General features: G+C 41.8%; 2 protein-coding genes across 2 annotated transcripts; both read left to right on the forward strand.

Annotated features, from left to right (window-relative positions):
- Positions 1-1,035: 1,035 nt before the first annotated feature.
- Positions 1,036-4,861, forward strand: lamp3 (lysosome associated membrane protein 3). The gene is made up of 7 exons (XM_085376491.1): positions 1,036-1,123; positions 2,591-2,707; positions 3,130-3,209; positions 3,747-3,872; positions 4,054-4,126; positions 4,232-4,402; positions 4,722-4,861. The coding sequence occupies exons 1-7, from the start codon at positions 1,036-1,038 to the stop codon at positions 4,859-4,861; spliced, it is 795 nt and encodes a 264-aa protein (XP_085232617.1).
- A 730-nt stretch (positions 4,862-5,591) lies between these two features.
- Positions 5,592-22,473, forward strand: mccc1 (methylcrotonyl-CoA carboxylase subunit). The gene is made up of 19 exons (XM_085376033.1): positions 5,592-5,793; positions 6,281-6,324; positions 6,588-6,727; positions 6,855-6,950; positions 7,079-7,200; positions 7,294-7,441; positions 7,641-7,762; positions 10,108-10,219; positions 10,440-10,521; positions 10,638-10,765; positions 10,840-11,023; positions 11,297-11,406; positions 11,600-11,816; positions 11,898-11,984; positions 18,105-18,154; positions 18,348-18,485; positions 18,911-19,018; positions 20,487-20,558; positions 20,647-22,473. Exons 1-19 carry the CDS (start codon positions 5,738-5,740, stop codon positions 20,776-20,778), a joined length of 2,148 nt encoding a protein of 715 aa, XP_085232159.1. The 5' UTR covers positions 5,592-5,737; the 3' UTR covers positions 20,779-22,473.
- Positions 22,474-22,711: the final 238 nt, after the last annotated feature.

Consider the following 22,711-nt stretch of genomic DNA (forward strand, 5'->3'; position numbering starts at 1 on the left):
AGGTCACATGATAGGGCGCAACAAGGTCTCATAGTGTTTTCACCTGAAACCTCTAGTGGTAACGACCTTTTTTCACACCTTGGCTCATGTAATGAGGCACATGATTAATAATGGGTTAACAGCCCTTTTAAGGGACAATCCCCACTAGGGATTAAATACCTGGGGCTCTTCACTTTTTAGTTTTAGAACTGAAGAAACTTTCTGGATGAGAAGTGAAACATCATCTGACTCCCAGGCTAAACTTCGGAATATTCCACAGGACATTTATTTTTCCTGCTTTACCAGAGACATCAAGATGATTTATTTATTTGATCGACTCCCAACTCTTTAAGAATTTGTCTCGACTTATTGAATTGGCTTGAACTAGGACCCAGTATATCCAGATCCTATTGCATCTTTGTGATGCCATGTACATAGACATGCTGGATAATGCTCCAAGACAAAATATATGCAAAAACCTGGTTACATAACTAATGTCTGATGAATTTTTTTTTTTGTCGTTCTGTGTTCTTGTTTAAATAGTCTTTCAACCCCAATCACCTACAGCTGAATCTGTGAGCATGCTCATGTGTTGCCTGACCCTTTTCCTGTAACTGACACTTTAGTGCCAGCCTGTGCCATGTAAATTAATAGCGGGAAACAGAATGATTATGACATTTAAAAGAGTTTCTGCTCTGCTGGTTCATTTTTTCCCTTTAATATGTGACTGGGAATTGTAATCTTTTTCTTTTTCACTAGACCAGTAATATTTTCCCTAAAAACTAGGAATTCATTGAACAGAACACTTTCATAGAATTTAAAACCTGATTTCTCTGAACACTAAATACAAAGGTACTTGCATTTAACAGCTGGAAGGCTTTAAAACTTGTCTTTTTAAAACAAGTTTCAGATGTGTCAATGCTGAGTGAGGCAGCGGTCTCTGCCCCACCCCCTTTGTCACTTCACTTCCTTTGCACCCTTCATTTAGGTGTTAGGTGTTCAACAGTTTCACAATTAGACATCAAGGCACAGCTGCTGCACTTCTGATCCAGTGGCATGGCTATTCTCTTTTGTCTTCTAACTGCGATGCTAAAAGGCCACCGAGGTGGATGGTATCTTTTCTTCCTGGCTGCTGTCATTCCAGGTAAGTCTAATAGCATTCAAGTGGAGTTCAACCATCCACAGACAGGTGACCTTAAACTCACTTGACAGGATTGTTTTTTATTTACATGTCAAAACCAAAGTTCTTCCATTTTCAATTGTTTTACTCTCACTCTTTTTGATACTACTGTTTCCACTTCTGTTTAAATGGTAATATTTCGTTGCAAGAGTGTAGTGTGGTAAACGTCATATATGAGACTGCGCTGGTTTCCTCTCCCACACAGTGGTCTTTAGCTGTCCCAAAGATGTCGCGCTTGTCACTCTGTGGTTTTAACAAAAAAGAGTGGTATGACCTGAGCAGAAGTACTTCTCATGCTGCATGCACTATTATCTGTGTCATTAAATTCTGCACCTTCTGAAATGCTGTTTTTGTTGACTCATTTAAAATTACTTGACTTTTAATTTTTTTTTACTGTTGACCACACTCATTAAGACAGCCTTTTCCCCCCACTTACCTGCATAACACTTCAGAAATTAATGAAGAGCAAAAATGCTAAATAATAATATTAAGAATGTTTGGGAGCCAAAGCAACTTGGCTGTAAAGTGACAAACCACAGAGCTGCTGAGCGCTAAGGCATGCAGTGTGTAAAAGGCTCTGCTGACTCAAGAATTAGAGCTTCAAACCTCCCCTGGCTGTAACATTAAAAAAACCCATCAGCTGATGGGTTTTTTGTCCATGTAAGACCTACATGGACAGGCTCCTGCATCTGTCACTCCTGCATCTGCCACAGACCTTGTCGGCCTCTCCGATCATTTATTTTAAATACACGGGTGGCCACGCTTTTGCAGTTGTAGCTACTAAACTTTGGAACAGCCATTGTCGGCTAGTCAGTTTTAAATGGCAGCTGAAAACTTATTTTTACAAGTTAGCTTTTCCTTATTATGTGTTCACACCTTTCTATAGAAGTATATGTGCACAGTACAAATGAATGGATGACTGTATGTTTGAAAGCATGTTTGTGTGTATAGTGTATGTTGACTTCTTTAATGTAAGTTTTATCCGAACAGTAAAGCACTTTGCAGCTGTGCTTTTAAAATGAGCCATACTGCTCCACTTATTATCATGACTAACAGTATTCCAACTCATCCAACTTGTGCTCCTATACTGGTTCAGACTGTTCCAAATAACTGGAGTGCTCAATCGTTTCTGGTTCTCTGGGTTAATAAAGAAGTAGCTGTGTTGGACTGGAGTTAATGGGTGAAGGGCATTCAAGATAGTGGACCTACTGCACTCCCCCCTTAATGCATTTGACCAGTTTCTTTCTTTCTTTTTCCCTTTTTCAGGTAAATACTTACTGAAAGAGGGTTCTGTGTTGTATTTTGCGAAGACTTCCACTGGTTATTTATTCATTTCTAAATGATATACAACTTTATGCAAGGGATAAGAAAAAAAAAAAAGAAACTGGGTATGACCAGACAATGAAAATAACAGGTGTGATCTTCTACCAGGTGTCCACTTTCAGAGCACTAATGGCTCCATCCAGCCTGCTTTGGAGTCTGAGCTTCACTCCAAGGGTCAGATTTACCGGCCGGTCCTGCAGCCATCTGAGGCCACTCCTCAAACAGGTACACCTGTTTTATTCCATGTATATGCATGGTCCAAATCCCCTGTTCATTTACAGCAGACAAAGAGATGCTGGTGTAATGGGACAAGAGGTAGAGGGACGTAAGGAAGATAAAATAACCTTTAAACCTGACACAAATGATCGTCTGTCATGCTGATTAATTTCATATTTTGAAGGCTAAGAATTGCAAGCAATATTGATTCATAGTTCACTGTGCATACGTGAAGAATTTGGGGAAACATGAGTGTGCAAAACAGATGGCCTACAGTTCATTTGTTGACTACTATTCAGAGAAGGATGCAGATGTGATGGCTTTAAAGGTGACTAACTGAAATATTTGAAAGTGGCATGCATTATAATTTTGCATGCTTGAGTTCAAAACTATGTTGTTGTTTTTTGTTTTTTTTTAATATATGGGTGCAGGAAACTATGTGAAGAAAGATGGAGGGAAACCCTGCATCAGAATTACCATGGGAGCAGAGTTCTTGGTCACTGAAAACAAGGTCAGCGGCTGGTGTGTGTGTGTGTGTGGTCAATGGCATGCTTCTTTTTGTGTATTAGTATGAATTTTATTTTGTTGCTTTTCAGCAGTTTTTGCAAAAAGTGTGTGTTTGTATCAGCATGTCTTTGTGAGGTGTCACAAGCTGGTTTCTCACTGCAAAAATTTCCAACTGCCGTCAGCTTATTTATTTATTTTCAGTTACAGTTGGATCGTTTCACATGGGAGTCAATCGGTTTGAAAGTCGTTTACACCTGACCTCAGTGTAATCATTTTTTTCTTTCTATGCTATAATAATATAGATTAAAATTGAGACACTGGGCGCGACATTGATTGGGCTCCAATATTTAACAGACATCTGATTCTAAGTCATTTGTGAGGCGCTCCTATTTTTCACTGACTGATCCAGATGTGACCCAGCACAGAAGGAAAGATTTGCTTGTCTTTTTCTTCAATGTAACGCAGAAATCAAACAAAGTGAGAGGAGATGGTGACTTGTAATGCTGATCCTGAGCCTTTACTTTTCTCCTTTTGAAATCAGAAAACCTGGTATTTTGACCTGGACCCATCCAGAGTTAGGGTCAGTGGTTACTGTGGCAAAGAAGAGGCTCTTCTCTCTCTCACACTGCCAGACAATGGTGCCAGCCTGCAGTTCAAATTCAAAAAGGTACAACACTCATTCACTGCTGGGTGAACTCTCCGTGTCATCCTCATGCCTGCTGTGGATACCTTTCTTCACATCATAGTCAGCTTTACTCAGTTTAGGTCTGCCTTATCCACGTTCACATCGAGGCTGTAATGTTCTGTTGTTTATGAATCAGCTCAAATGTTTTTGTTTTTGTCCCCAGGAGAAGACTGTTTTCTACGTCATCGAGATGAATGCACATTTGTCTCCCATGCCTGTCTGCAAAGACTGTTCCAGTAAGAGCCAAAGGAAAAGACGCAGCAAACAGCTGGTGTGTGATTCAGATGCCCAGCATAAACTGAAAATTTAACTACTCTTGTGCTTCATCCTCTTCCCAACAGACAAGACTTACAAAGGTGTGTTGGCCCATGAAAAGCTGTTCAAAACTGCTAACGGTCAAAGCTTCATGTGCAAGTCTGAGAATCTGCTTTTGATGTCGTCTGAGCTGAAGATCAAGCTGGTTCCTGTGCAGATGCAGGCCTTCAACCTGTCTCAAGGACAGTATGGAAAAGGTGACTAGCTTTCACAGAAACAAATGAATGGAAACCAAATATCTCCTGCCCAAAGTTAGGTTTTTAGAGTTGAGGCAGAAAAAATGAACAAATTGGACAACATCTTACAACCCTTCAGGTTTACAGCCTTTTTTGTGGTCCCGTGTTTGAGAATGAGAGCTCTGTTATGATCTGACTGTGTGTAAAGACATCCCATTAGATGTTAAAAGTTTAATATTAGACATTAAATTTCTTATTGAAAAGAATTAAAAAAAAAAAAAAAAGGTATTTTACTTAAATCCTACACATAATTGCTGCTCTGTTTCTCTCCATGGTTCAGAGGTGGAGTGCTGGGCTGACTATAACAAGAGAATCATTCCCATCATCATCGGGGCAGCCGTCGTGTGTCTCATTCTTATCAGTTTGATGAGCTTCCTTGTGGTCAGAGATCGCCGCAGAGATGGATACGAACGGATTTGAATGGCGAAGAGTTCACTGTGAAACTGGACTGGGGGTGGTGGTGGGGGGTGCTATTGGCTTGTTCATACACTTGCTCTTTCACTTGTTCTTTTCCTAAACCTTCATTTGGCTTGTCACATTCTTCTGTTAACAGCAAAGACGGTTTGTCTGGTATTTACAATTTGAATAAATAAAACTTTTTTTAAATGTTGTCTTTCTTTTTTTTGTTGTTGTTGCTTTCATTAATGTCTTGTGTAATTTTAATTGATTTTTTTTTTTCACTGCATGTTCAATATTCGTTTGAAACAAATATTGTTCATAATTTAAGAGTGGAATATTTTTAATCGCACGAGAAAGCTATAAATAATGCCATTAAAAGCAAATGGGTGCGAGAGTACAGACTAACATCGTTATTAAATAGTCTCTATTCATCATACTTTGTAACCTTAAGAAAGGGGGGCAAACTAATACTCATTGCATTATGTTGTATTTTACTGCACAAAAATTAAAAATAATACTTTAAATAATTTAAGGGATGCATAACAAAAATGCATTCAACGTTCTGAATGCAGTAAAATTTGTACTTCGAGTCCCTGTTAACTTTTAATTCTCAAGCTTTTCGACAGAGAAATGCTGCCATCTGCTGACGACTTTTGATAACTGCAGCTTATTCACCGCCTCCTTATCCTTCCCTTCTAATTGGCTGTCGCCCCTACGAGTCCTTGGAGAGGTCAAAAATAATGATAACGAAATTTACCGGAGAGTCGCTGTGGTTTTGGGATATACAGTTTAGTCGATCACATTTCTCTTGTTGGCTTATCCAGTCCAGCACCGAGACCTTTTTTTTCAGGTGCTCATTCAGCTAGCTAGCACAGCTAGCCTCAGCAGCTGGTGGCTATGGCTGCAGTTATTTTAAGTTTCCCAACTCTGCAGGGCCTGCGGATATTCACGCAGTGAGTACCTAAGAGCACTGAAGGGCTGTTTTGTCTTATAGAGGGTTCGACAATTAGCGCACTCATTTTTAACGATAGCTTACAGGTGTCAATTTGGGAGGCTATCTAATGTTATTCTCCGAGCTAAGCACACGGCGCTAGCATTAAGCCTGTGGACACGACTTCTGACCTGCAGAAAATGTTATTTGCATTCAACACCGAGACTCTGTCCTGATATATATGAGAATGGACCAAGGTTAAATGGCTAGCAAATTGTCTGCTAGCGTTGCTAATGGTGCTAGCACAACATAGCACAACATATTTGTGGGAGCAACCTCGCATGCTGTCTAACTAGCTCAAATTAGCTTGGAGTTTGTTTCTGACTGCAATGTGTTTCTTGAATGCGTATTGTGATGAACTGCCTGTGCCACTGCTGTGTTGCTCTAGCAGCAGCTCAGCCTATGTAGTATCGAGTGGTGCTGAAGTTGTTATTTCTGTCTCTCCACAGGAAGCTGTCATGGAGCACGAGAGGCGTGAGGCTTGTTTCAGGAGGTGAGGAAGCATAAATATACATGCAAAACTTCCAAATGATTGAGTAACCACTAAGAGTGATGCAAAAAGTCCAAAAATCACATGCACTACACAGAAAAGCAACATGCAGCCATTTCAGGAGCTGATGGTGTTCAGCATGTTTGTTTGATTAATCTCTGAACTGATCTTGTTCCAATTTTACAAATACTGACTTGCACACACTGTACGTCCAAGTCCTTCACCTTGCTGAGGTTGTTTGGAGCAGTGATGTTTGTCTTTTCCAGGGGTGAGAAGGATAGAAAAGGTGCTGATTGCCAATCGAGGAGAGATTGCATGCCGTGTGATGCGTTCAGCCAAGAAGATGGGTGTACGCTCAGTGGCGGTGTACAGTGATGCAGACACACACTCCATGCATGTAGCTATGGTGAGACACTGGATCCTTTTACTTTATAAGAAGTAGTTGTTTATAATTTCCTGAAGCTGCCTTTAATTGATAAAATATGACATTGTTTTTGTTTTTTAAACCTGTATTTGCTTTGTTATTATTCAAGGCAGATGAAGCCTACCATATTGGCCCTGCACCCTCCCAGCAGAGTTACCTCTCTATGGACAAAGTTTTGGAAGTGGCCAAAAAATCTGGATCACACGTAAGGAATTCTTTTCATTATAGTATTTAGCCTTCTTTAATCACTTATGTCTGATTTCTGTGTTGTAACCGTTTTTTGTGTTTCCTTTTTAAATCTACTTATTTGCTGCTGACATTTTGTATCTGCAGGCGGTCCATCCTGGCTATGGTTTTTTGTCAGAAAACACAGAGTTTGCTGAGGCATGTAAACAGGAAGGAATCATCTTTATTGGGCCTCCCTCATCTGCCATCAGAGATATGGGCATTAAAAGGTTTGGTCTCTTTGCTGTAACCCAAATTTATAGGAAAGATAAATAATAACCATGTGTTTCAACTCATGTGTTTTATTTTACTTTGTTTTTCAGCACATCCAAGCATATCATGTCAGCTGCTGGCGTGCCAATTATAGGTGGCTACCATGGAGAGGACCAATCTAATGAGAAGTTGCAGGCAGAGGCTGTCCAGATTGGATACCCTGTGATGATCAAAGCAGTTCGTGGAGGAGGGGGGAAGGTGAGAGGATGCATCAAGTCAAGCTTTTGTCCAATCCTGGCAGATTAGCTGATCTCAGTGCCAGCCTTTATCAGCTGATACACGTCAACACCGTGACAGATTGACATTAAGTTGGGCCCAGAACAGAGTTATGCTTTGAGTTAGTCAGTGGTCTTTAAACTCTTGCCACCCTAACTCATCTGTCTTTAAAATTTTGCAGGGCATGCGTATTGCACGCTCAGACTCTGACTTCTTGGAGCAGTTGGAGTCAGCACGGAGGGAAGCCAGAAAATCCTTCAATGATGATGTCATGCTGATCGAGAAGTTCGTGGAGGACCCCAGGTAACACATTTAACTGTTAACTAGGCAGTTTTCAGCACCACCGTGTGGCCAAAATGTTGTCTTGTTTTTGTGATGGAGAGGTAGGGCTGTGACTAAAGATGATTTTGGTAGTCGACTAATTTGCCAGTTCTTCTTCGATTAGTCAACAACAGTTTTAATAACTGTGAACTCCACTTCCTGTGGGCTAACCTCCTGTTCTAGGCTCCGCCTGCTCAAGTCTACCCACCTGTAAATATCACTCTGTTGTCTCGTCCTACCACAGCAAATTAGAATAATGACCCAGGAAACATGAATTTGAAAATAATCAAATGTGTTTTAAAATAACTCAAAAGGACCATCAGAATAAAAATGAAATAAGTAAAAATATTTGGGAATGCAAATTAAATTGCTAGTAGTATTTAACAAATATGCCTTCTGTCCATAAGTTCGAATAAAGCTTCAAATTAAATCACAATAATTTTTTTACTCAGTCTGAAATCAGAAGTTTTCAGAGTTTAGAGATGATTCAGTTTATGAATTTATGATTGCACATGCTCTCATGTTTGATATGTTGTTCCCAGCTGCAGATGATAACCAGGCTGACATGACTGTACATGAACCTCTTCACAGGACAAACTCATCTATGCGCATGTGCTTAATACTAGTAAAACAGAATTAGAAAAGACAGTTACTAATCAAAAATGTGGTTGTATGTCATAGTTTCTTGGTTGATGCACGGTTCAACTGTTTATAGACATAATTAATTGATATTGACCCACAGATTAACTACCTAACGTTAGGTGGAAGAGGGGGAAAAAAAGTAGCAGACAGTGAGTTTCCGACAGATAAGCTATTATAGAATAGAAATATCCTTTTTTGTCCCTCACTGGGGATATTCACGATAACATAAAGGTTACTGGACAATCATTAACATAAACAAGGTATCAACAAGATGCACTAGTGTAACTCCCCAAACTGACCCATTCAGAGTTGACGTCATAGCTCCAGGGTGCCATCGCTTTAAATGCTGGTGCTCTGCAGTAGTGCTGTCGTGCTCAGCTGCGCAGTCTGCATTCAACTTTGTTTTCTGTGAAATGCTTTCACATTCTTTTAAACTGTGAAAGCATTTAAAAAAAAACGTTTTCTTCCTGCTATGTTCTTCTTCATTAGTATCAAGTGCCGTCGGCAGAGGCTATGTACTGTTCTCATAGATTTCTGTAGTGTATTGCATAGGGATGGGTATTGATAAGATTTTCACGATTCAGATTCCATTTTCGATTCTGTTTAACAATTCGATTCTTTATCGATTCTTTTTAAAAAGGAGAACACTAAGGTCGATCAGCTTAGAACTTTGTTTTATATCTTCTCTTTGAACAAGATAGAAATTTACGAGTAACATGGCCTTACAAACCCAGCAGTGAGATCTTAAGAGATCTACAGCCTACGGCTCTTCAATGGGGTGTCACAGGGTCCCCGGGGAAAAAAATTGTAAATGTAAAATAAATATTCTTCTGTAGCAATAACAAAGTATAACATCAATTATTCTGTAGCAATTACACAAGAATATCCAGTAATGTCTCTGCCTACAATTAAACACATTCACTTACCGTAAATCGGGGGCATCTGCTGTGGCAAATGGGTGCAAGGCTTTTACTACAAACTTAGTCACTGCACGGTGACATTCGTCTATCCTGGCCTGAAAGGATACGCTACCGGTAGACTGCAGCGAGAACTGCCAGCATCTGAGCCAGACTGTCTGTCTCATCATGGTCGCCTAAATGCACAGTAATGGCAGGTTTTGTAATAAGGCAGCTCGCGCTAACATAATATGCACTGTTAGTTGATTATTTACCTGCCGCATTAACGGGAGAGGACGTGCAAACGTTACCGCTGCTGCTGGGTTGAGATTCACGAGTCCGGAGCGGAATTAAAAACACGACATTCATTTAAGGTTATCGTGTGTTTTGTGAGCAAATGCTTTTGCATATTCGTAGTGTTTCCTCCCTTAATGAAATATCTACTTTGCAAGTATTGCAAGTTGCCCTGTTGTCATCGGTTCTCGTAAAGTATGACCAAACTTTTGAGCGTTTGAGCCGCCATGTTTCCTGCCAGGTGAATGACGCTCCGCAACGTGGTGACGTCATTCAGGGCGACTGGAATCGATAAGGGAATCGTTTGCAAAAATGGTAAACAATTCCAAGGATTTGAAACAGTGAGAATCGGTTCTCAACAAGAACAGATTTCGATAACCATCCCTAGTATTGCAGTTTTAAAAACAAATTTACGTGGTTATAGAATATGATGAGTCAACAGTAAAATTCCATGTTGACAAGTTTTTATAGTTCTCATATTCCTGTGTCCTGAAGACATGTGGAGGTCCAGGTGTTTGGGGACATGCATGGCAATGCCGTCTATCTGTTTGAGAGGGACTGCAGCGTTCAAAGGAGACATCAGAAGATCATAGAGGAAGCACCAGGGGTAAGTGAGTGATAAAGTTTGAACAAAGTTAAGGAGAAAGAATACATTTGGATCAACACATCTAACTGAAATGATCTTGGCCTGAGGTTAACCTCGTGATAGGTCCATCGGCTATTTCTGGAAAAATAATTCTTCTTGTTTTTCCATTTAGTGAAGTAAATAATAGCTTGTTTCCCACTTAAATGAACATGTTTCTGTGTTTTGTGGCATTTTTTTTCAGCCTGGTATAAGCCCTGAAGTGAGGAGAAAACTCGGAGAAGCAGCGGTTAGAGCAGCCAAGGCTGTCAACTATGTTGGAGCAGGTAAAACACTCCCTCTCCTGCATTCATCGCACCAGAGTGATCCAGACTCACAGTAAAACAGCTTTTGCACAAGCAGGGAGAAAAAGGGCCATCATTCTGTCTGTCTCTCTGTGCAGGTACGGTGGAGTTCATTATGGATGCCCAGCACAACTTTTATTTCATGGAGATGAACACCAGGTTGCAGGTGGAGCATCCTGTCTCTGAGATGATCACTGGAACTGACCTGGTGGAGTGGCAGCTCAGGGTGAGGAAGGAGGGAGGAAGGGGAGAGCAGAATGTTTTTGAGGTGACAAAATGATTTGTGAAATTCTTTTCCAGGTGGCAGCAGGGGAGCGCTTGCCTCTCCTTCAGGAAGACATAATGCTAAGGGGACACTCATTTGAGGCTCGTATCTATGCTGAAGACCCAAATAATGACTTCCTTCCTGGGGCGGGGCCTCTGCTGCATCTCTCCACTCCCCCACCAGACCAACATACACGTATAGAGACTGGCGTCAGAGAAGGTAGGAGTCAACTATATATACAAATAGGGTAAAGAATAAATTTATTTTTCTTTTTTAGGGTATTAGTTTCTATGCTAAGGGTAGATGTTGTCCTAACGATGGTGGATTGCTCAGTTCTCTCAAGTGTGGTGCCAAAGCTTTAGCTCTGTCCTGGAGCTCCTCACTGCTGAGCCCCACATATTACTGGCCCACAGCATCAGAAATGGGAATCTGTTGCAGTAAGGCACTAATAAAGTTAAATGGTGGGAGCTTTTTATCTGTGTTTGGTTTCAGGGGACGAGGTCTCGGCACATTATGACCCAATGATTGCCAAGTTGGTGGTGTGGGGAGAGGACCGATCTGCTGCCTTAAAAAAGCTGCGGTATTGTTTACGACAGTACAATGTAAGATACAAATGCACACTCTTAAATGATGCTTTGCATGTCGTGCTGCTGATTTTTTATTTTTTTTTTATTTTTAATGAGCACAGGATTTAAATTTTTTTCATATAGCCACTGTATGTGCGAGCTTCAAAAATTGGTGCCGAACACTTGAAAATGATGTTTTTGCGTCCTGTCTGTTCTTCTGTGCCCTCAGATAGTAGGACTAAACACCAACATAGATTTCCTGCTGAATCTTTCGGGCCACCCAGAGTTCGAGGCTGGAAATGTGAGCACCAGCTTCATCCCCCAGCACTACGCTGAGCTCTTCCCCACTCCGAAAGCACCTTCTGGGGCAACAATCTGTCAGGCAGCCCTCGGCCTGATACTACAGGAGAGGAACCACACACTGGGATTCACCCAGAGCTCCACTGGTGAGGAGACAGAGATGATATTGTTTGGATCAGGACAAATTACAGCTGAAAATCTAAGTCCTGTGCATCTGTGTTTTCCAGATCCTTTCTCCCCATTTGGCTCTAGCTGTGGTTGGAGAAACAACATCCTGTTTAACAGAAATGTGACACTACAGGTGGGAGATAAAAGTAAGTGACAGCCATACTGTGACTCTGTTGCCAGATATTAAATCGCAATGACTGGCAGGTTAATACAAATGTCTGATAGGGTCAGATCATGAATTTCTGAGATTTTATAAGGAAAAGGTCAACCTTACCATGTGTGTCGGTTCTGCAGAAATTCTTTTCTAAACATTATTTAACATCGTAAGTCAGGAGAAGGTTGTGATTTTACTTTTTATTCAGTGTGAAACTAGTGACAGTAATCTGTGATAGCCCACCTAATGGATTCCTTCAAAGGTCTCACTACATTTATTATGAGTCTAGACTGATAGCTAGCCCCCAGCAGTCTGAGCCTGTAGCAGCATAACTAAGGCAAGCCTTCAGGGTCACCTGATCTAGCCCTAACTGTGCGCTTTATTAAAAAACGAATGGATTGAGTCTAATTTTAAAAATAAAGGGTGTCTTCCACAGACTGGGTCCACAGGACAGGTGCCTGCTTCCCTTTGTACTTTTAGAAACTCTAGGAACCGCAAGTAAGCTTGCAGTCTGAGAGCAAAGTGCTCTGTTTGGACACTATGGTACTTGGACTTAGGCTGTTAATCAGAATCAGAATCAGAAACTTTATTGTCATTGTCATGAGAACAACGAAATTAAGAATGGTCCCCGATCATTGCATCATCCCTAGCAATATCAAAATATAAATAAAACAATAAAATTCAATAAATAAAATAGATAGAATACTTAAAATACTAATAAGATATAACAGTAAAACATTCACATACATTCCCACACACATGCTTCAGACCGTGCATAGATTAACACAAGAGTGGTGTGATGGACATTTTTTTGTAGTATTCAGATGTGTTATTGCAGTTGGATAACAGCTGTGTTTGAGTCTATTAGTCCTTGCTCTGATTGCCCTGTACCGTCTGCCTGAGGGCAACAGTTCGAACAGGGAGTGGCCAGGATGTGAGGTGTCTTTTATGATGTTTTGGGCCTTTTTAAAACAGTGGGCGTTGTGTAGAACTTCCAGTGTGGGGAGAGGGCAGCCAGTGATCTTTTGGGCGGTGTTAATGATCCCTTGGAGTGCTTTCCTCTGAGCCCCTGTGCAGCTAGTGTACCAGATGCATATGCAGTAAGTTAGAACACTCTCAATGGTGGCTCTGTAGAAGGACACCAGCAGTCTCTGTGTGATGTTATTCCTCCTGAGAATTCTCAGGAAGTACAGTCTCTGTTGGGCCTTTTTCAGCAGCTCGGAGGTGTTCACACTCCAGGAAAGGTTCTCCTCTATATTGACTCCCAGGAAGCGGAAGCTTGCCACCCTTTCTACACAGTCCCCATTTATGAATAGTGGTTGGATCTCTGCCTTTTTCCTTCTGAAGTCTATTATGAGTTCTTTGGTTTTTGAAGTGTTGAGGAGGAGGTTATTGGCCTTACACCATGACGTCAGCTGCTCCACCTCGTCTCTGTACGTAGACTCGTCTCCCTTGGAAATGAGCCCCACCACTGTGGTGTCATCTGCAAATTTCACAAAGATGTTGCTGTGGTGGCGAGGAGTGCAGTCGTGTGTGTAGAGAGAGTAGAGCAGTGGACTGAGCACACAGCCCTGGGGTGAGCCAGTGCTGAGACTCAGGGCTGAGGATGTGTGATGGCCAACTCTGACTCTCTGTCTACGGCCCGAGAGGAAGCTATTGATCCACATGCAGGTGCTGTATGGAAGCCCCAGGTCTTGTAGCTTGGCCACCAGTTTGTGTGGAAGGATGGTGTTAAAAGCTGAGCAGTAATCCACGAAGAGCATCCGCACATAGCTACCATGCTCTTCCAGGTGAGTTAATGCAGCATGGAGTGCTGTGGCTACAGCGTCTTCCGTGGATCGGTTTGCTCTGTAGGCAAACTGGTGTGGATCCAGGCTGCGGGGCAGGGCTGCTGTGATGTGTCTGCGGACCAGCTTCTCAAAGCATTTCATTACCACTGGGGTGAGTGCCACCGGTCTGTAGTCATTCAGGCCGGTGATGTGGGGCTTCTTAGGCAAGGGTATGGTGGGGCCTGATTATTGACATGATTTTAAATGTAATTGTGGATTTTTCTTGGAGCCAATGAAGAAAAGGTAATATGGGGGAAACCCGATCTCTTTCTAATCCCCGTTTGTACTCTTACCTGTTATGTTCTTTTAGAAGAAGCCATCCAGAGTAAAATTCTGGTTGGATATCATGTTTTTAAAATATTTGGGGCCAAATACAGTATCCTCAATTTTATCTGAATTTAGAAGAAAATACAGGTGAGCCAGGGTTTTATGTCTTTAACATACGCTTGTAATTTAATTATTCTTTTAATAAGGTTTCACAGATAAAGCTGGGTATCATCTGTGTAGCAATGCAAATGTGTGCAGTGTTTTCTCACTGACTTCTGTGTGTCAGGAGGAGTCCTTGTGTACATGACGTGAAGCACACTTAGGTCCATATACTCACTGACAAGTTTAGGGTTTTTTTTTTCCCCCCCTTTTACTGAAACATATTCTAATTATAGTTATACAGTAGACATGGACATAATATGTAGACTCTCCGTTTTCATTTGGGGGTATCCACATTCAAACTGGATGAAGTGTTTAGGAGTTTCAGCTCCTTAATATGTGCAAGCCTCTTTTTAAAGTAATTGAACAGTGGGGTCACAAGGCTATTTCATGGGCAGGTGTGGGCAATTCCTTCCTTATGTCAACATCAATTAAGCTGCAATGAAAGCTGCTGCAGTAAAGACTTGACAGAGTATTAAAAAGGAGGAAACCAAGCATCTGGTGAAGTCCATGAGTTCAGGACTTATTTTCAGTTATTTAATTTGTTCAGTTACTTTTGAGCCCCTTAAAAGAAAGAAATTATGTTTAAAAATTGCTTTAGTTCCTCAGATTTTTTTTATGCAATCTTTTTGTTTAACCCATTGAATTATTGGTAATTAGTTGCGATGTACAGAACCAAAATTAGTAAACGTTATCTCTGTCCAAATATTTATGAACCTAACTGTAGTTACTGTAGATGCAATTCAAAGCAGTGCAGCATGTTTCCTTTAACACTAACAGCATAGTCTAGACTAGTCTAGTAAAATGTTGTCATCAGAGGTGTCAAGTGCTGCACTGAGGTGTTTCTGCTGTCAGAGGCCACAGGAAGAAGCTGCTTCTGTGCTGTGATGAGCTCTGAAACCTGACTGAAACTCGCGCCTCTGCAGATGGTCTGTTAGCTGCTTGACAACTACTCTTTCAAGGATTTTTGAGATAAAGGGAAGGTTGGACATTGGCCTGTAATTAGCTAACACAGCTGGATCACGTGATGACTTTTTAAGTAATGGTTTAACTACTACCAGCCTAAAGGCCTGTGGTACATAAAAGGTGAATGTAAATTAGTCACATTTAATTAATGGTGAAATTTCTTTGAGTCTTGTAGGAGTGGGGTCTGAAAGTCAAGGAGTAGTTATTAAAAGTCAACTCGGAAAGATCGACAACAGTTATTAATTAGTTCTTGGCTCAACAGAGATCTGGATTTTATATTTGCAGAAATGCATATATGTGCTCCACATGTGGGCATGGATACACACTGGTTCAGACTGGGGGCATGTAAGCATGAACATCTTTGTCCGGTTTCCGTTATTTAACAGAACTTTTAAGCTTTTCAATTATTTATGATCATTAGATTAAACAAAGATCTGTGTTTAAATGTGTGTGCAAGTAAATGGAAATCTAATCAACAAAACTGATATAAAAAGAGTGATTTTTATTAGTGATGCTAGTGGCTTTCTTTTTGCTTCTGATTCGTCTTTATGCAGTTGATACAGATACACGTGTATAAGCATGTGCGTGTGGTGACTTCAGGCTATGGGTTTTAGTCACTGGACTGTTTTTGGAGGTTTTAAATCTAAAGAACGACAGGAATGAATGAAATTGTAGAAATGTGTTAATTTGTAGTCGAGGACAGTTGGGACTGACTCATAATCCGATTTAATGATTGTGTAAAAAAATTAAATTAAAGCCTGTCTGGTCTGTGACACATTACTAAGGAACTTGTATTCATTATTCAGTGTTTCTATTAAAAAGTGTCACCGAAAAGCTAAAAATAAAGCAGACAGCAGCAGCTGAGGGACGTACAGTGGGGCAAAAAAGTATTTAGTCAGCCACCGATTGTGCAAGTTCCCCCACCTAAAATGATGACAGAGGTCAGTAATTTGCCCCAGAGGTACACTTCAACTGTGAGAGACAGAATGTGAAAAAAAAATCCATGAATCCACATGGTAGGATTTGTAAAGAATTTATTCGTAAATCAGGGTGGAAAATAAGTATTTGGTCAATAACAAAAATACAACTCAGTACTTTGTAACATAACCTTTGTTGGCAATAACAGAGGTCAAACATTTACTATAGGTCTTTACCAGGTTTGCACACACAGTAGCTGGTATTTTGGCCCATTCCTCCATGCAGATCTTCGAGAGCAGTGATGTTTTGGGGCTGTCGCCGAGCAACACGGACTTTCAACTCCCGCCACAGATTTTCTATGGGGTTGAGGTCTGGAGACTGGCTAGGCCACTCCAGGACTTTCAAATGCTTCTTACGGAGCCACTCCTTTGTTGCCCGGGCGGTGTGTTTTGGATCATTGTCATGTTGGAAGACCCAGCCTCGTTTCATCTTCAAAGTTCTCACTGATGGAAGGAGGTTTTGGCTCAAAATCTCACGATACATGGCCCCATTCATTCTGTCCTTAACACGGATCAGTCGTCCTGTCCCCTTGGCAGAAAAACAGCCCCATAGCATGATGTTTCCACCCCCATGCTTCACAGTAGGTATGGTGTTCTTGGGATGCAACTCAGTATTCTTCTTCCTCCAAACACGACGAGTTGAGTTTATACCAAAAAGTTCTACTTTGGTTTCATCTGACCACATGACATTCTCCCAATCCTCTGCTGTATCATCCATGTGCTCTCTGGCAAACTTCAGACGGGCCTGGACATGCACTGGCTTCAGCAGCGGAACACGTCTGGCACTGCGGGATTTGATTCCCTGCCGTTGTAGTGTGTTACTGATGGTGACCTTTGTTACTTTGGTCCCAGCTCTCTGCAGGTCATTCACCAGGTCCCCCCGTGTGGTTCTGGGATCTTTGCTCACCGTTCTCATGATCATTTTGACCCCACGGGATGAGATCTTGCGTGGAGCCCCAGATCGAGGGAGATTATCAGTGGTCTTGTATGTCTTCCATTTTCTGATGATTGCTCCCACAGTTGATTTTTTCACACCAAGCTGCTTGCCTATTGTAGATTCACTCTTCCCAGTCTGGTGCAGGTCTACAATACTTTTCCTGGTGTCCTTCGAAAGCTCTTTGGTCTTGGCCATGGCGGAGTTTGGAGTCTGACTGTTTGAGGCTGTGGACAGGTGTCTTTTAATCAGATGATGAGTTCAAACAGGTGCCATTCATACAGGTAACGAGTGGGGGACAGAAAAGCTTCTTACAGAAGACGTTACAGGTCTGTGAGAGCCAGAGATTTTCCTTGTTTGAGGTGACCAAATACTTATGGGCGATCGTGGCTCAAGAGTTGGGAGTTCGCCTTGTAATCGGAAGGTTGCCGGTTCGAGCCCTGGCTTGGACAGTCTCGGTCGTTGTGTCCTTGGGCAAGACACTTCACCCGTTGCCTACTGGTGGTGGTCAGAGGGCCTGGTGGCGCCAGTGTCCGGCAGCCTCGCCTCTGTCAGTGCGCCCCAGGGTGGCTGTGGCTACAATGTAGCTTACCATCACCAGTGTGTGAATGTGTGCGTGAATGGGTGGATGACTGGATATGTAAAGCGCTTTGGGGTCTCTAGGGACTAGAAAAGCGCTATATAAATACAGGCCATTTACCATTTATTTTCCACCCTAATTTACGAATAAATTCTTTACAAATCCTACCATGTGAATTCATGGATTTTTTTTTTTCACATTCTGTCTCTCACAGTTGAAGTGTACCTCTGGTGCAAATTACTGACCTCTGTCATCATTTTAGGTGGGGGAACTTGCACAATCAGTGGCTGACTAAATACTTTTTTGCCCCACTGTATTTAACTAAAGACTTTGTGTCAGTCTCTCCCGCCTCTATCTCAAGACTGTTTTTAACACTTTTGTTTTGTTTTTTTCCATCTAGAAGTTGATGTGGTCATCATGTACAACCAGGATGGGAGCTACAGTATGCAGGTGAGCTGAGAAAGTTAACTTTTTTTTTTGCTACAAATACTTAATTCTGTTTTATAATCTGTATATTTTGGGTATTTATTAAAAGTTTTCTTTTTCCAAATTTGTAAATAACAGTAGTACAATGTGGGATGTCGGTGCTTAAACAAACCCAGGTTACTTCCCACAAATGCATCACTTCTGCTTTCTTTTTAAGATTGGTGACGAGGTGAATCACGTCACAGGGGAGGTGGAGATGGAAGGCGGGGCATCGTTCCTGCACTGTACTGTCAATGGCGTCGAGTCCCGCCCTAAACTTGTGATCCTGGACAACACGGTGCACCTGTTCTCCACTGTATGTATCTGACATGCACAGTATACAGATTTCTATTTTGCATATTCCTCAAAACCACTGAAATCCAAGTTATCATCTATCATGTTGCTTGCAGTGTCTTCTATGCAAAACTCTTTGATGTTTGGTGACTGATGGCCCAAACAAGGCTTAAATGTTTCCCAAACATAGAAAAGTGACTTAAACAGAAGTGGAGGAAAAAGTGGCCTTTTTAACCTTTTTTTTTTTTTGCCTATGCAAAAGCTCCTTCTGGAGGTTCAAAGATGTTTTCGTCTCACCTGTCGCCGCGCAAACTGTCTCTGTTTCCACTCTGACATCACTCTGACAGTCTGACATCAGGGGGAATTAAAAACCTGTTTCGGTCCTCTCACCTCAGCTGTCAGCGAGCTGTCACTGCACTTTCTGACGTCTTTACCTCTGCGCTGCAGGAGGGAAGCTCTCAGGTGTCTGTTCCCGTGCCAAAGTATCGGGCTGGTGTTGGCGGTTCAGGAGCTCAGGGTGGAGCCGTGGCCCCCATGACTGGAACTATAGAGAAGGTGACTTTTTCTTTTGCGTAAAGGATATTCGTGTTTTTCTAAAGTTTACTTTTAAAGTTCAATTTGAAGTTTTAATAGTTTTTTGTGAGGGTAAAAAGCTGTCCAGTAAAGTTTCTTTACCAGTTAAAATGCAGTCTTAGTCAATTTCAAGCTGAAGAGCTTATGTATATAATTTTAGACGTTACAGTCAGACAATCCACTCTGAATGTGTCAGTGCTGAACCAGTATGACACGAGATGTCCTAATATGTGGAAATGACACACACAGTGCGGATGAAAAATTCCATACAACTCTTATTTTGTTCTTCAGCTTTATTTTGTATCTGGACACATAAAAATACATAAATCACAGCCACTATTCTGACATCAGTAACCCAAAGTCCATGACATAATTTCCTTAGGGATAAATAAAGGATTCTGATTGATGAGTGGAGCCTAAGGCCACAAACTCCATCCAGTCAGGGTACAAAAGTTTGGCATTTTAGGAAATATGCTGACCTTTTTCTGTTCTTTTTGCTGATTATTAGCTAAAAGATCGATGCCACTGTCATGGCTGTGAGGATAAATGTTGAGCCAGTAAGTGGTTTAGACCTTAGTACTTTCTGGTATTTAAAAAACAGACCCACATCTACTGTATGGGTGCCTTTTAGGCTTATTACTATAATTAGACAGCTGTAAGACATAAAGGTTCAGTCTGTTTATTATTAGCTTTACATGCTTCAGAGGGTGAATATTTCCTAGTCCTGATGGTAAGTGATCCCACCTCTAACCTTTGTTATACAAAGGTTAGAATAGTATCAGTCTGTTTAGCTTAATTTTGATAGGAAAATAATCACATTTCTAGTTTGGTATGTTTTTATCTGGGACTCTGCTAGAATATCTTTGCATGATCCATAGTTTGGAGCTCTTATACATCTTTCTGGGCCTTGGTATATCTCTTTAGTTCATCCACTGTTTGAAAAAGTAGCTTTAGCTTCTTTTGATTGGCTGCTGCTTGAACAGCATCAGCATGTAATCATGTACAGCAGAAAATAAGGACAATCATAGTTTTTGCCCCAGTTTTTCTTCAACTCGTAACAAGGTAACAAATAAACTTTGCTTAATGTTGTCAGCTTCTTTTAACACCTGCTGTAAATCAGCAGACAACAAAATGTCTCTGCTTCATGCCTCCAGTTAACTCGCTGCTCAGACAGATGCAAATGCTGCTTAACAACAAGTTAAGCAACTGGTGATGACTGGAGAGTGATAGTAAATCCCTCTGCCTTGTTTATTACATTTATGGGGACATGTCTGGGTGTATCACTGCTTCCCTCAAATCCACTAGCAGCCGGAGGAATGAGACTGTGGAGGAGGCATGAAGGAAGAAGTCATAATACTGTGTGTGTTACTTCTTTTTTATTTCTGAGTGACATTATTGGTTTGGTTTTATTGTATTGAACGAGTGAACGAGTCTCTTTTCCTGTGTCCAGGTGCTGGTGAAGGCCGGAGATAAGGTGACTGTGGGAGACCCACTGATGGTCATGATAGCCATGAAGATGGAGGTGAGGCACTGATGATTCTTGCCTTTTAGCCGGTGTACACACACTGCTGAGTTTCTAATGATGTCACCTCTTGTATTTGCCTCTGCAGCATACGATCCGGGCGCCAAAGTCAGGTGTGATCAAGAAGGTTCTCTTCAGCGAGGGCTCTCAGGCCAACCGCCACGCTCCTCTGGTTGAGCTGGTGGAGGAGGAAGAGCAGGCGGAGGGAGGCAGCCAGTAAATGCATCAAAGCCACAGTTACACTATAAGGTAGAAGAGGGCTAGCACGTGTAAGAGCTGGAGGGAAAGCTACTCAGTGTGAGCCAGTTTTGGCCTCCCGCAGGATTTAAATCATCTGTTCGACAAAGAGTTTGGGTCAGTCTGAGACAGATGTGGCAGCCGCGTGTTTGCTGGATGTCTTCCTGCTAGAACTTCTATCATGTACAGCGGCTCTTTTTACTCAGCAATTCTTGCCTACATGTCAGCATTTCTCAAAGTTTCGGGGGGCATGAAACCACCGCAGTGGGGGTGTGGATGACCATCGGGGAAATATACAGTCTGCAGTGCAGCAAGTGTGATTTACGCAGAGAGAACAAACAAGTGTTTTATTCCACTAGAAGCTGATCTGGATTCGTCTTCATCGGCAGATCCATATTCTCTTTCTGCTGTCAGTGAATAATCTCTCCTTTCAGTTTTGGTCGGCATCAGGCTTGTCGGAGGTGCAGTGATGGTTAAACCTGGCGAAATCCTGTCTTTGTGTTAGACTGAGTCCTGCCTTTAGTTTCTTTACTGTTTGTGTATTTAAACAATTTCTAGATGAGAAATGAAACTTTTTTTCTATCAAGTACTGTCTGAAGGATTCTTGAAGAAAGTAGGGTTACAACAGAATAATCATCAGTAATTCTAAAAAATGTTGATTTTCAAAATGTATCTGATTATTTACCACATAAATATCTTTGCTGGGGATTTCTATTGATCTTTAATTGTAATTAAGATGAAAACTAATGAATGAGCAAGGAAAAAAGGCAGTTTGAACATTAGACACAGGCTAGGGGGTTGATTGCAACGCCACAGAGACCCGTCTATGTCTACAGCTCTCAGTGGCATTTTGGTCACGTTTAGGAAAGAAACGCCTTACTGTAGCAACAAAAGAGTGGGGAGCTTTTCTCTTGAATTTCTGCTCTCGCATTCTCGCCATCGCAGCAGATTAAACCCTCCTAACTTTGACAAGTTCAGCTCATGTCAGGGCACATTAACAGCTTTCTCATTAATGGCTTAAACTCCTCTGAGGAGGCTTGTTACAAGCGCCGACTTATACAGTTGCTGCTGAGTCATCAAACACGTGTCGGTTCCCTGAATTGGCACCAAAAGCTACCACTCCTCGAGCCAGATTACTCTTTGATCAGAGGCTCTTTGCTTCAGTCTGGGCTTTTCAGGGAGGGGTGAAAGAGCATCGCTGTACAGGAAAGGTTGCGTCAAGTTGACAACGTGAGCACAAGTTGTTTTTATTAATTAAAATCTGGCCACTCTGTGCTTCCAGACTGACTCCAAACTCTCCATTATTCACACTCACAATACCTCTCTGTCACAGTTAAAACAAAAAACCACAGGTCTCCTTTAACCCTCCACTCTGCTGCTGCAAGCACTCCAGAGTGCATTCTGTGACGAGTCAGTCTCATGTGCAGCATTTCTGCACGCACTTGTCTCTCGGTTCAGAGTAGCTCCGGAAGGATGAAATGTCAGTCACGGAGAGATTTTGGCGGACAGATGGTTTGCATCCGCGTAAATCCAGTGAGGGAGTGATCTGCCACAGACACGGCGGTGAAGTGGATCGCTCTCTTCTCACCAACCGGTGTGCTTTGAGATCTTGTAGACTAAAACTGTCAGTATGAACACATTTCCTGGATTGTTTGTAGGTGTAAAATAATAAACTAGTCAAATTCTGTAATAAATTTTTTTTAAAGTGTAAACTGTCCCGTGTCGTCACTGATGCGCCTGTGTTTTGAGTGTTTGTGGCTGTCGTGTCCTGGCGTCGCCTCCCTCAGAGCTCAGTGTTCCGCGCAGGCTCAGCTGTTCCCATTAGGGGAACAGCTGCGCGCCTGTGCCGAGCCCTAAATGCTGTGTGACGGGATGTGAAAATGCCTGCTTCACCGAGGATCTTAACTTCATCCACG

Source organism: Diplotaxodon limnothrissa, linkage group LG17 (genome assembly GCF_057381915.1).
Source record: "Diplotaxodon limnothrissa isolate DT_005_m linkage group LG17, D_limnothrissa_male_GT1.1, whole genome shotgun sequence".
NCBI lineage: Eukaryota > Metazoa > Chordata > Actinopteri > Cichliformes > Cichlidae > Diplotaxodon > Diplotaxodon limnothrissa.

What these genes read in the sequence shown, in the direction of transcription:
- mccc1 (XM_085376033.1), top strand. Translation starts at nt 5,738, where the DNA reads ATGGCTGCAGTTATTTTAAGTTTCCCAACTCTGCAGGGCCTGCGGATA. An exon ending in GGCCTGCGGATATTCACGCA is followed by an intron (nt 5,794 to 6,280) that starts GTGAGTACCTAA and finishes GTCTCTCCACAG; the next exon opens with GAAGCTGTCATGGAGCACGA. An exon ending in ATTGTTTACGACAGTACAAT is followed by an intron (nt 11,407 to 11,599) that starts GTAAGATACAAA and finishes CTGTGCCCTCAG; the next exon opens with ATAGTAGGACTAAACACCAA.
- lamp3 (XM_085376491.1), top strand. Translation starts at nt 1,036, where the DNA reads ATGGCTATTCTCTTTTGTCTTCTAACTGCGATGCTAAAAGGCCACCGA. An exon ending in CCTGGCTGCTGTCATTCCAG is followed by an intron (nt 1,124 to 2,590) that starts GTAAGTCTAATA and finishes ATCTTCTACCAG; the next exon opens with GTGTCCACTTTCAGAGCACT. An exon ending in TGAGGCCACTCCTCAAACAG is followed by an intron (nt 2,708 to 3,129) that starts GTACACCTGTTT and finishes ATATGGGTGCAG; the next exon opens with GAAACTATGTGAAGAAAGAT.